The 14,438-nt window shown below is 36.3% G+C and overlaps 1 protein-coding gene across 1 annotated transcript; it reads left to right on the plus strand.

The window, feature by feature from the left end:
* Positions 1-10,107: 10,107 nt before the first annotated feature.
* LOC101988968 (olfactory receptor 150-like) lies at positions 10,108-11,040 on the plus strand. The gene has a single exon (XM_013346182.1). The coding sequence runs from the start codon at positions 10,108-10,110 to the stop codon at positions 11,038-11,040; it is 933 nt and encodes a 310-aa protein (XP_013201636.1).
* The last annotated feature ends 3,398 nt before the right edge of the window (positions 11,041-14,438 follow it).

The raw sequence follows: 14,438 nt of genomic DNA on the forward strand, positions 1-14,438 counted from the left end.
TCTAGGTCAGTTGTATTTCATCTTTTGAGGTGTTTAATTTGGCATTGAATTTTAAAGTTTGATTGGTTTATTTAAACTTAATTTGTTGAGTTCTATAGGCGGAGTTTTCCTGGCCCACAGTCACTCTCAAATAATCATTCTGAGGTTTAAAATCAATTATAAATGTTCAGTCAATAGCTCAGGCTTATTAGTATCTAGTTCTTACATTTTAAGTTAATCCATACTCCTTATTTACACTCTGCCTCACAGTGGTACCTTTAATAGCATGGCATTTTCATCTTCTGCTCGCACTACATCTGGCTGGTGACTCTTGACACTGCCCTTCTTCATCCCAGAATTCTCAGTTGGCTTTCCTGCCTAAATTTATTCTGTTCAGCTACTGGCCAGTCAGCTTATTTATTAAGTCAATCATAGCGACATATCTTTACAGTATACAAAAGGTTTACTCCACAGTACAGTTATTTACATATTCGAAATATTAATCATCTGTCAGATGTTAGAATTTTTCCTATTTTGTGAGCATCCTCTAAACTAAACTCATAATATCCTTTCCTATTTTGTGAGCATCCTCTAAACTAAACTCATAATATCCTTTGTTGAACCCAAGTTTTTTTATTTTTTTTTTTTTTTTTTTTAGTTTTTGGAGACAGGGTTTCTCTGTAGCTTTGGAGCCTGTCCTGGCACTAGCTCTTGTAGACCAGGCTGGCCTCGAACTCACAGAGATCCGCCTGTCTCTGCCTCCCCAGTGCTGGGATTAAAGGCGTACGCCACCACCGCCCGGCAAACCAAGTTTTTTGTTTATTGCCGCGCACCGCGGCCCCGGTATGCGGTCTATGCACGAGACCCCAGTTCGCGAGCTTCGGCTGGAGGTTGACAATACAGATGCAGAGACAGACCAACATGGAGACCTTTTAACATTGATACCAAAGCCCCGCTTTATTAACACCATGTAGACTTAAATACACTGCAGTCAATGATCAACAGGTGATAATCCCAATCTCTGATCCTCTAACTAGGCACAGCTTCTAGTAACTTTAATTAGAAGGTTCTAGGAGGGAAAAGTAGCTGAAGGCCAGGACTCATTAATCCCAACAGTTTATGACAAAGATCTTACTTATTAATTGTTAATCTTCTAGCACGCATGATCAGGGACCTCTTCAGAAAGTTCTTTCCTATGTCCTTGAGTTAAAGCATACTCCCTACTTTCTCCTCTGTTAGGGTTATGCTATCATTGCTTATATTGAGGTCTATAATCCATTTAGAGTTGAGTTTTATACAGAAAGACATTAGAGTTTCATTCTTCTACATAAAACTATCCAGCTTAACCAGCACCATTTGCTAAAGATACTAACTTTTCTCTAATACATATTGGCCTCTTTGTCAAAATCAGATAGTTGTGTAAGTGTGTGTTTAATGGGAGCATCAATTCTATGCATTGTTCAATGACTCTGTTTTTATGTTAGTATCATTCTCTTCTTCTTATTATAGTTCTGTAATATAACTTAAAATCTGGAATGGAGATACATAGTGCAAATTTTATTGCTTGGGTTTGTTTTGGTGTTTTGCTCACTAAGTTATTTAATGCCAATTATTTCATTAAATTATTACCTAGTTTATATAACTTCAAAAATACAAAATAAAAGGATGAAAGGCATTTAATTTTTAAAAGGTGAATTCCCATAATAATTCTGAAATATATATTTCAAGGACTGAATCCAATCCAGATTTACAGGAATTATTACTGCCATCATATAACTGTTTTATTTGTATATTGTAGAAATATACAAATATTGGCTGTGTGTTTTTGTTTGTTTTATTGCTGCTGTAGAAGAATGAAATGACTTGTTTTGTTTTTAGTCTCAAAGAGTTCAACTAGTGATCCTTGGTTCAAAACAGCACAGCAAAGCATTTTCCATTAAAGACAACCGGAAGCAAGACGACCGGAAGCCAGAGTAAGCTAGGAAGAGGCTAGATAGAAAGTGGTCAGAGTAATGTAAATTCAAGGACTCACTTAATGATTCCAGTTAGGCTTGACCTTACAACTTTTCTAAAATTCCCAAATAGAGATACTAGTTGGGGACCAACAACTCAAATCATGGGTCTATGAGAACATTGCCTGAACTTTTCCTGGGTAAATAAGAACAAGTATCTGTTCTTCATTTTTGCTAATGTCTTTTCTTTCCCACTTAGATTTCAGATTCCCATTGGTTTTTCTACATCTCAGGCTCCTCTAAAATATGTTTAAGCTGCCTGTGATGGTTTTGATAGTTAAGATAGTTTGTAGAGTGTTGGGGAAGAGCATGCTGAAGTATATCTGTTTAGATGGAGAATAATTTTGTATGTGTTTGTGTGTGCATGCGTGTGTGTGTGTGTGTGTGTGTGTAAGAAAAAAGTTCAGTTTTCATCACACTGTATCCAGAGTAATCATTGGTCACTTTTAGGCAGACATTTATTAATATTGGCATCAGCACGGTGGAGATGTGATGCAGAAATTAAACCCTAAGGACGAAAACAATGTGCCTTTTTTTATGTTTTCAAGGGTAGAGGACATCCCGCACAACTTGCTTAGGCTTCTTTCAGGCTTGCTTTATGTGGCAGTTGCCATTTTTCCCCTTCATAGATAGTGAGGATCAGTGAACAGTTGACAAACACAAGTACTGATGAGAATGCTGTTACTGTGTCAGATGGGTAGGAGTGGACTGGGGAGACTTTGTCTGGTGAGGCGAAAACAAAAGAGTGATGGAGGAAGGTCATTGGTTAATTAAATAAAGAAGCTGCTTGCCCTGATAGGTTAAAACATAGGTGGGAGGAGTAAACAGAACAGAATGCTGGGAGGAAAAGGAAGTGAGGTCAGACTCGACAGCTCTCCTCTCGGGGGCAGACGCCTCAGAGAGACACGATGCTCCACTCTTGCGGGCAGAGGAGAGAGCTCTGCTCTCTGAGGCACACACGATGAAGCTCCGACCCAGGATGGACATAGGCTAGAATCTCCCTGGTAAGCCACCTTGTGGGCTACAGCAGATTATTAGAGATGGGCTAGTCCAGGTGTGAGAGTTAGCCTAAAAGAGGCTATATAGAAATGGGCCAAGCAGTGATTAAAAGAATACAGTGTCCGTGTAATTATTTCGGGTAAAGCTAGCCGTGCGGGCGGTCGGGGTGCTGGGGACGCAGCCCCACCGCTCCTATTTCAACAAAGGAGGGAACCAAAGTTTTCACCACATTGAAATATTAGGTGGAGTTGGAAATAAATAAAAGAGTGGTTAATAATTTTGAGTAATGGTTGCTTTTTTTTTCTTCAAATGTTTGTCATTAGTGTTTCTATATTTAAAATACAGCAATAATTTTTCATGTCATTAGTCAAATTAAATTCTATGTAGAAGTAATTACTAATTACATTTTAATTTAATATCTTTAATGTGGTATTTGTAATGTGCATTAAAGACCTCACCTATTTGTGGAGGGATTAGATTTAATTATTAGCATGTGTATGGGTTGTTTGATTGTAGGTTTAGTTGAGTTCATTTTTAGGTTTAATAGGTTTTTGAAATTTATTTGGATGGTATGCTAATTGTGTTTTATTATACAACTGCTATGGCTATGAAGGAGTATCCTGAGACTTGAGGTTCTAATTGAATTATTATAGATGTTTTGATTTTAGGAGTTTTTATGGAGCTGAAGGCTGTATATGTAGTAAGTTGTTCTCATCAGATAGAGTTGGTAATGAAATTTCACAACGTGGGTAATTGAGTTGTTTATAAAAGTGATGAGATTGAGTTGGTAAGACAAGGATGGATTGGCAGAGCAGCTACACATAGTTGTGAAATATGGTTGACAATGATGAGTAACTCAAATTGTAAGTAAATATAATGAGTACGTGTGTAGCACATGCAATGTGACAGCAGTCAGTGTGACCATCAAAGAACAGATTAAACTGTGCTCAGTGTCTAGTTACATGGAAGACCTATTTTCCTATGAGACTTAGTGATGATGCAGGAATAACCCTTATGGAATAGACGATTGTTATGTGTCACTCATTTGAGATGATCAAAATTATATAAATGTGTATAAATCCTTTTTGCTGTTTGTCATTGAATATCATTAATTTATTTTCAACTTATTTAAATCAATATAAATGTATGAATATAGTTATATTTTAATTTATATTCCACTACTAGTGTATTTGTTTTGTTGCTAATCATGTTTCCTCTTTGGCTATGGGAAACACCCTTCTATCATCAGGCCTGGAACCCTTTGAAATCCTCCAACCATTTTTTGGGGGGGTGGTTGACCTCCAAGCATTTTGATTTTGCATTCTGGTTCTTGTGGCATTTGAAGATGTTCTAAAAGGCCTTATAATTACCATGGCCAGAATTACTATTATACACTAATGTGTTTTTCTCCAAGTCCCTCTAGATGATTATCGGAGAAAAGTATTGTACTCCTGGTTTACCCACAGGAACTGAGTGTGTTCCTTGCTACTTTGGCGTCATTGCTTCTGATTTCTAAACTAGAAAATATGTGTGCATTTATAAATTCTCATATAAAGATATATTTACATTATCTGAATTTGCAAATATATTTTTATATACAATCATCTGTATATTGTTCACACAACAGTTTCCTATTCTTTTTAATCACATATGGATCACTTTTGCAATTCTCATTGCTAATTTATTAATTTCATTACATTTCATTTCAAGAAATATGGTTGTCACTATCCACTGTCCAATTACTTATCAACCATGTCGTTGAAAGAACAGTGTTTTCAGAATATCACACACACACACACACACCCTTAGAAATGATTACAAAATTTATTTTATATTTAATTCTCCAATCTCTACTCACTTCCAAAGTTACTTAAGACCTGTTTGTCCTCATCTCCTTTATTAATATTAAATATCTAGTTGTCTTTAAAATGGTAATATAACATAAAAATAAACCATAATAACAATTGCAAATTATTATTTGTTTATAAAAGCCTTAAAATAGCAGGAAAATATTGACATCATGACCTCAAATTTTTTGGTTTGTTTTCAATTGAGAAGGACTGTCATAAAGATTTCTAACACACCAGAGAGATTGCTCAGTGGTTAAAATTACCTGCTGTTGAGGCTAATTTGACCCCAGGAACTTCATGTTGTAAGGAAAATACAGCCTGCCACAAATGGTGCTCTAACATTTATATGTATATTGTATCATGCCTACACACACACACACACACACACACACACACACTGAATGAATGAGTGAATGAATGAATGAGTGAGTGAATGAATGAATGAATGAATGGACAAATAAATAAAGCTAATAAAAAGATTTTTACAACAACGCCTGCTGGATCTTAGTTTCTAGCCCTTAATATAATGATTTCTACAATTTGAAAACACAGAGAATTGAACCCAAGGGATTAGAGTAACATACAAAGGAAACCCTAATTGCAAGTATCTAATGGCTCATCCCTAAGGAGACAGAATCTAGAAGGACTTCCTTCAACATACTTGATGACAGCTCTTATACTTTAAAATCTTTGTAAAAGATTTGTAAGACCTTCGGAAGCTGTGAGGAGAATCACAGCAATGGATTTTTCATGTTCATAAAAACTACTCAGAATATGAATTTTCATTGTCATCTCGTAAGTAAAGAAGAGCTGGAGGATTTTACTGTGGACTTCCAGCACCACCAGCCTCAAGCACCATTTCATTGAAGGGATCCTTTTGTTCTAAAGCTCACCTGGTTTCCAAGTAGAGAGAAAGTGAGTATGTGAGTTTCATGTGCTCTAGCATGTTCCATGACCAGAATGTTGGAGGATCTCCATGAACCCTGTTCTCAAGACATGATAGAAATTTCATAAATGGCAATTTAAAATATTTCCCATGCATTAAAGCTAGTGCTTCTTACAGGTATGCTTACTGGTGAGAGATTGTGATATTAATAACAAAATAAATCTCAAAAACTACAGTACTTTTCTGAAAAAATAGCATGATAAACACAATCTTAATTGTTTTACTAGTTATATAATACTAAGTGTAGGATACTTTCAAATATTCTTGGATTATAATGCATAATTATAATTTATATGCCCTATCACAAAATATACTCAGAAACTAAACACAATTCATCAGGTGCTTTTCATTGTATATTACTATCACTTTGCTTAGATACAGCATTTCTTCTAATAAATCACTTTGAATTACTAGTATATTTTAGAATTTTGTAAATCCATTTTTTCACATGAAAATTGTTGTTTTAGTGTGACTCATATTCTAGCTTCCAAACACATGAATAAATCTGAAAGATACCATGCTAAGTGGAATAAGCCAGTCATTAAAGGAAAAGTACTGAATGCTTCTGTGTGTATAAGGTAAGTCTAATTCACTGAAGCAGAAAACATAGTAATGATTACGAGAGGACAGAAATTTCAAGAGACAGTTTGGATATATTCAACATTTGTAAGTCTTTACTAATGTTAATTGGGTTACCTATAAGCAATATGGAATTGTACACTCAAAATAGAGTACACACAATATTAATCATCTTGATGAAACAATCAATCAAGAATCACAATGTGATAAAAGAAAATGTTGATTAGTGAAAGATGTATTAATTTCTCTGATTATGTTTACAACATCATTGGTATGTGTGTGTGTGTGTGTGTGAAAATTGATCAAACTGTATTTGATTAAATACATATAGACCATTGCATATTAATCACACTTCAGCAATGCCATTAGCAAACTAACATTCTCACCTTAAACCATTCCTGTGATTTCTGATGCTCCAGTAATCTGTAAAATGAATCCAAGGGGTGTTAGGACAACTGTTATGCAGTAGAGGTTGTCTGGGGGAGAAGAGAGGAGGGAGGAAGGGGCAGTGAATGTGAAAATTGTGTCATATGTTCAATGTTCTACATATTTTGCCTCATCAACTCTTCATTTATTCTATTACATTAAAAATTTATTTTAATTTACTTATTTTTAGTAGTAATAATCAAGTATAGGTCCTTGAACATAACAGGTAAATAATCTACCACTGAGCTTCTTGGTTTTGTCTTGATTTTATTCAATTTTTTAATTTTTTTAAATTATAACATAATTACAACATTGTGATTCTCTTCTTCTCTTTCCTTCATCCAGAACCTCTCATACTCTCCTTGAAATTTATAGCCTTTATATTTAACTATCATTGTATACATATATGTACATACCTATATATTATAAAATACCTCCCATATTCTCCTTGAAATTCATAACCTTTATAGTTTAACTATCATTGTATACATATATGTACATACCTATATATTACAAAATATAGCCTCCTCAGTCTTAATGTTGTTCCTCATATGTATGTTTTCATAGATAATCATGTTTTATTATCTATGAAGTTTTAAAATACTTTTGAGTTCACATAGTGCTGTCACCATGTTCCTGGATAAAGGACCATCTACTGCATATGGACACCCTCTCAGGAGCTATATCACTTTTAAAAAAACAAAACTGACTCTCCTTTCACTAGCAGCAGTAAATTCCCAATAGCTCATCACCTAGGGGTGAGAATTCCTAACCAACTCCCTCCTCCATGCTTTGATTTTATCTGGTTTGATTATGTACAGGCCCTGTACACCCCATCACAGCCACTGTGAGTTCACATTAGCACTATCCTGTTGTACAGAGAAATACTTTTAATGTGTAATTTATAGAGGTTTATCGGTCCCATTTTCACAATGATCCTTGAGCATTTGAAGGAAGAGTATGAGGTACACATCCCACTTAGATGTAGGCATGCTCATCTCATTCCCTATTTATTATTCAGTTGTGGATCACTGTGCAACTTGCCATCTAATGTAAAAAGAAGCATGTATAAGGATTAAGAGATGAACAAATGCATGGGTACAAAGATAAGCCATTACGAGTCAATTTATTACTATGTCAATTTAGCGGAACAACAGTAGTAGATTATCCCCTAGGGACAATGACTTGTCTGGCCACAGATTCCTGGTTCCTGTATTGATACTGGTTATGCTTTCTTTCTTGCAGAGCAGTCAGTCCTCAAATCCAACTTATTGTCCTCATAACATTTGTGTATTTATTACACTAGTGAGCTTATGTTGCCAGGCTGTGGTGATTCCAATCAGGCTTTACAACAGGCAGGGGAAAACGATCCATGAAAATACAAGAATTAAACTCAGCTCAGTCCAATTTTACTGAAACTGGTGCTGGACCAAGACTTCAAGAGTCTGGCCAAGGGCTGGAGAGATGGCTCAGTGGTTAAGAGCATTGCCTGCTCTTCCAAAGGTCCTGAGTTCAATTTCTGGCAATCACATGGTGGCTCACAACCATCTGTAATGGGGTCTGGTGCCCTCTTCTGGCCTGTAGGAATACACGCAGACAGAATATTGTATACATAATAAATAAGTAAGTAAGTAAATAAATAAATAAATAAATAAATAAATATTTTTTTTTAAAAAAAGAGTCTGGCTAAGATCATATTACTTTAGCCATATTTAAGCACTGCACAATTTTTTTAAAAAGTATTCAGATAACCATTAATTCAGTATCAAGTGCACAAAAATTTAAGACTAATTTACATTGAGATTCCTTACAAAGTATATCTGGCTTGTTTCGTAAGAATGGGTACTACTGATACTCAAAGATAGTGCCCAAGATTTGGGTCTAAGAATCTTGAATGGGATAAAAATAAAACCTGTGGTTATCAGGATTGGCCTGGCCCTAAGATAGCATAGAAGTCACCTAGGCTGTTGTAAAGCACAAGGGACCTTAGTAATGAGAATGGGTTTTATGGGGTAAAAACAATGCTCAGAATTTAGAGGAAAAGGTTATAGATGGGTAAAAATGAAAACTCTGGGAGATACAGGCAGATCCTGTCTCATTAGTCAACAAAGGGTCACCAGGTTGTTAAAACTACATCTTTCCTAGCATTCCAGAAAGATCAGCTATGCCTCTCCATTGAGGAGATACGCTGTGTGTTTAACTTTCCTGCCTTCTCCAGTGCTTACCTGCGTGCACAAGGCCTTTTGCCCTCTACACCAGGCCAATCATTATTATTCCTTGCAAGGTTCAAAGCTGATTAAAATTAGTGATTACTCTCGTCCCCCAGAAATGTTCATAGGTCTTTCTAACACAGTGCAAACTAACTGTTAGGGGCAAATCTTCCAGGCCAGTACGTGCTACTTTTCAATATATGGTAACTCCACCTAGATTACTCTTACATGTGTATATGTATACATTTTAGAAGGCTTCTCCAGTAGTAGGTTCCCATATGACTTTTTGAAAAGTCTTTACTCCTAGTCTTTCACTCCTTTTTAATTCCCTCCTCCATCCTGCCCTTCCATTCCCACTCCTGCTTAATCTTTTTTGCTCCATTATTTCCCATTTCTCTACAGTGATTTCCACAGTGGCTGGTTAGTTTTTCCATTGATCTTGGGTCCCACTTTTTGAAAACCAGAAATTATTTTCAGTAATTCTTTCTCAGAGATTGTTTTAAAAAATTGTATAAAAGATAAGTTCATTTACATATAAAGGTGATTTGATTTCCTACTGACTGTTCAACTAAGATGACTTTTCTTTCATTTTTTTTTTGCCTGGTTGCCATAACTTGACCCTCTGTTGCAATGTAAAATAAGTGTGTATAGTATACAGGCTATGTTGTTTGCTACTCATGAAAAGTCTTTGAACCATTGAAATCCAGTGTATAGTTATTACTAATGTGTTTGTGAGTTGCTATGATTGTAACATGGGAAAGCATTCTCTCTGTACATAGATTGTGAGAATTTTAAATTAGGCTTGAAAAGTTCTTAGAAACCTCCATTCAAACCATCAGATCTCTCTTTGGTTGTTCACGGAATGGGTACTAATGTATTCTCCTAATGTAGATCATGAACAGTGATTGGTATATTTTATATTTATCTATTTCTGAGTATTATACTTTTGAACCTCTAATACCTAGACTAATAAGAGAGTAGCCATGAAACTTGGAGATATATGGCTGAAAAAGTTTGAACTCGGTTTCTCACCTTATTATGTGATAGGACAGGTATTGCTTATCTTACCTTTTTTTTTTCTTTCCTACAGAGAATCTCCAAAAGAAATGAGAACTGGAAACCACTCCACAGTCACTGTGTTCATCCTTGCTGGATTGACAGATGCACCAGAACTACAGCTGTGTCTCTTCTTCCTCTTCCTTGGAATCTATGCAGTAACGATGGTGGGGAACATGGGCATGATCACTCTGATCCTGCTCAGCTCCCATCTCCACACCCCCATGTACTTTTTCCTCTGCAGTCTCTCCTTCATTGACCTCTGTCATTCCACTGTCATTACCCCCAAAATGCTGGTGAACTTTGTTACAGTAAAGAACATCATCTCCTACCCTGAATGCATGACTCAACTTTATTTCTTTCTCATTTTTGTTATATCAGAATGTCATATGTTGGCTGCAATGGCTTATGACCGTTATGTTGCCATCTGTAACCCATTGCTTTACAATGCTATGATGTCTTATCAAGTTTGTTTCTGGATGATATTTGGGGTGTATGGTATGGGTTTCATTGGTGCCACTGCTCACACAGTCTGCATGCTAAGAGTGCATTTTTGTAAGGCTGATGTAATAAACCATTACTTCTGTGATCTTTTTCCACTCTTGGAGCTCTCTTGCTCCAGCATTTTTATCAATGAAGTTGTAGTTCTGTGTTTTAGTGCTTTTAATATCCTTTTCCCTACACTGAGTATCCTGAGCTCTTACATCTTCATTATTACCAGCATCCTCAGGATTAAATCAACTGAAGGCAGGTCCAAGGCCTTCAGCACCTGCAGCTCACACATATCAGCTGTTGCTGTCTTCTTTGGATCTGCTGCATTCATGTACTTACAACCATCGTCAGTCAGCTCCATGGACCAAGGGAAAGTGTCCTCTGTATTTTATACTATTGTTGTTCCAATGCTGAACCCATTGATCTACAGCCTGAGAAATAAAGATGTCAAACTTGCTCTAAAGAAGTTATATGAAAAAAAATTCTCATGAAAAAAATTTTCCTTCTCAAAATGTCCTGCATTTTTTCATTTCTTTCAAGGACAACTTCTCAATTCTTGTAAGCCAGTTATTTCCTTTTTATTTTGTGTCCTATTTCAGATAACAAGCCACTGTTATTTTTTTCTGATTTCTCTGAGATTTAAATCTTGGAAACAAGTTGTGTTAAGAGAATAAGCTTATGTGTATATGCTACACTTTAGGGATCTTCTGCAGTAGAGGTTTTTTAAATGATTCTTTTCAGAAAGTCTTTGTGTTATCTCTCTTCATATTCCCTCTTTTTCCTTGTCCTCCCATTTCTCAACCCATTAAAGTGATTATGTTCCATTATTCTATTTCTTCCTTTTTATATATTATCACTAAGTTCTGTCTTCCATGGCTTGAAAGGTTCCTCCTCCTGTCACGCCTACCTTTCCCTGAGAAATACTGCATAAGAGCAGATGGAAGAAACATAAGAGTCAGCATTGCTGGAGGACTATAGTATTTGCCAGACACAATAGGACAGCTGTGCACATAAAGTCACACCACTTGTGACATCATGCACAAGACCTGTACAAGCTCAAGCAGGACAAATTCTCAACATGAAGGGAACAGATGGTCACAGAATACCACCACTGCCTCAGGAACTATTGGTTATTGATAGCTTCTGGGAGAGGGAGAGTTGGCTTTCCTTAAGGCTGTGGTCCCTGGTTTGTCTAACATGTTTCCATGAATGGTCACATCTCTAAAACTATATAGACAGTACAAATGGGGCTCAGGGTTTTGTTTTGTTTTTTAATGAGGATACAAAGTTGGGTGAGTAAGATCTGGGAGAAGATTGAGTAAGACAATGAAGTTGATCAAAACATGTTATGTACTTTTGAAATAATAAAAATGCTTTAACAAAAAGAAACAAAGGAGCTAGACACTTCTAACTAACATAATGTTTTAATTGTCCTACCTGATATATGGTGCACAGAGTCATAGCAACAGCTTTACCAATCATGAACATTTGAACATGAATATATGGAATCTGCAACAACATTTGTCTTATTACAGATGCAAAGCATTGTCAGCTTTGTGACCAACTTAAAACCCAGAACACAGATATATCAAAGTCTTGTCAGTTTATCTTATCTTCATAGTTTGAAGACTTTTTCATGTCTTTTTTTTACAACTGATTTCTTTTTACTATACAAAGTTACCCACATATGTTTACCCAGCCTTATATGTACATATATGCTATGTGATATTAGTGTATGCTAATGTAAAACCTGTGTAAATATGAATGTTTCATTTTATTGCTTGGATCTGTTTGCAAGGTTTATGTATATGTAATTTGAATTTTCTTACTAGAGGCACAAAATAGAATCCAGCTTTTCTTTATATTCATGGGTACTGAATAAGCTAAAACTATGCATTTTGTTACCAAATATTTATTCATGCATTTAATATATAAGTGTTATGAGAAAATACATGTTTGAATTATCCTTGATAATTTTAATAACTGATAGGCAATAGAATATTTAAATATTAGAATTCTGCCACAAACAAGAGATATTGAATACAATCCAGGAGAACTACTGCAAAGAGAAAAAAAATGCATCAAGAATATAGGCAGAGTTGTGGTCTGTTATTCCCAGGCAATGATTCTCAACTAAGGGACTGCCTCTGTGTTTTTCTATTTATTTCTGCCTAATGGCCTTGTGACTCAGATGAATGATGTATAAATGAGCCAATATTTGAGAACAGAACATAGTTAATATATTTCATGTCTACAATGTCCCATACAGATTTAAGAGCACAATGAAGTTTCATCCTCAGCAAGGTAGAATTCCACACTTCATTCTAAAACATATCCTTATAGGCATAGATAAGTGCAGCTCCCAACTGTCACCAAAAAGCTTCTCCTTAAGACAAAGACTGTTAGAGAAAACCCCAGCTCATCACAATCCAGACAGCAATTGCTCCTACAGAGACTAGACAATGCCTCCCTCTGAACCATATCTTATAAACACACTGAGACTCTTGTTTAGCTCATGCCAATATATTAGAATGGTGAGAGCGCAACTGACTTTTCTGAGTGTGTGTCTGTGTGTCTGTCAGTTCTTCATGCCTGTCTTCAGGTTCCTATTGCTTTGATAAAACACCATGATCAAAAGCAACTTTGGGGAGGAAATAAACTTGAGTTTATTTAACATATATATCCATATTACAATTCATCACTGAAAACCATCAAGGCAAGAATTCAAACAGGGAAGAAACTGGAGGCAGGAGCTGATTCAGGGATATGGAAGACTGCAGATTAATGGCTTGTTCCTCAGGCTTGCTCAGATTACTTTCTCATAGAACCAAACACCACTAGCCTGGGGATTGAGAGCACCACCCACAATGGACTAAGCATTTCCATACCAATCACTTATCAAGAAAATGGCCTACAGGCTTGCTTGTAGCCTAATTTTAATGGTCTCCTTTTCTCAGTTAAGGTTTCTACTTCTCAGATCAAACTAACTAGTGTCAGAATGACATAAAACTAGCCATGACAATTTCTTGTTTGCTTCTGGTCTGGCTAAGTCCTAGCTGCATAGAACACCTCAGCCATCATCATCCTTTATGACCCGGCAATGCTTAAGCATGCATGGGCAGCCTGTTTATGGTGGTTCTGCACCGTTTAAAATGCCAGCTTTCTGGGCTGTCCTGCCAGGGCAAACTCTGACTCTTTTACGCAGGCGGTTCGTGCGGTTTGCAAGCACAGGCTGCTTGAAGCTTGCTTGCTGGCAGGAACACTGAAACACTGTAGACTTGTGGCAATGAATGCGGCTCTGGCCGGCACCTCAGCCACAAGGTTGGAATGGCAGAAAGCTAAGGAATGGACTAGATCTAGCTGGCAAAGCCACGGCTTTAGTCCTACTGATATTGTTTGGTAAATTAAAGGCTCGTGTGGTCAGAAAGAGAGATATACAGTAGAGATTCAAAGAGAAAGAAAATTTCAAAATGGTTTGAAGTGTGTTAAAAATATATGCATACTAAAATTTCAAGTTCTTAAAGTAACAAACAAAAAAGAAGGAAGAGAGTTGTTGTGTGTGGTACACACCTTTAATCCCAACACTTGGTAGGCATCGGGAGATTGACCTCTGTGACTTCAAGGTGTGGTAGCACACGCCTTTAATCCCAATGCCTGGGAGGCAGAGACAGGCAGATCTCTGAGAGTTCAAGGACAGCCTGGTCTACAGAGTTACTTCAGGTCAAAGATACAGAAACCTGTCTCAAAAAGCAAAAAGTAAAAATAAACGAAATAGAGTTAAAATAAAGCCATACAAAGATGGCAAATACACAGAGAATTTTGATACTGTATGCTATTATGCTCTGTATGAATTGTTTGAATGCTGAGGAAGGAGCAACAGCTGCTAAAA

Source organism: Microtus ochrogaster, chromosome 5, assembly GCF_000317375.1.
Source record: "Microtus ochrogaster isolate Prairie Vole_2 chromosome 5, MicOch1.0, whole genome shotgun sequence".
NCBI lineage: Eukaryota > Metazoa > Chordata > Mammalia > Rodentia > Cricetidae > Microtus > Microtus ochrogaster.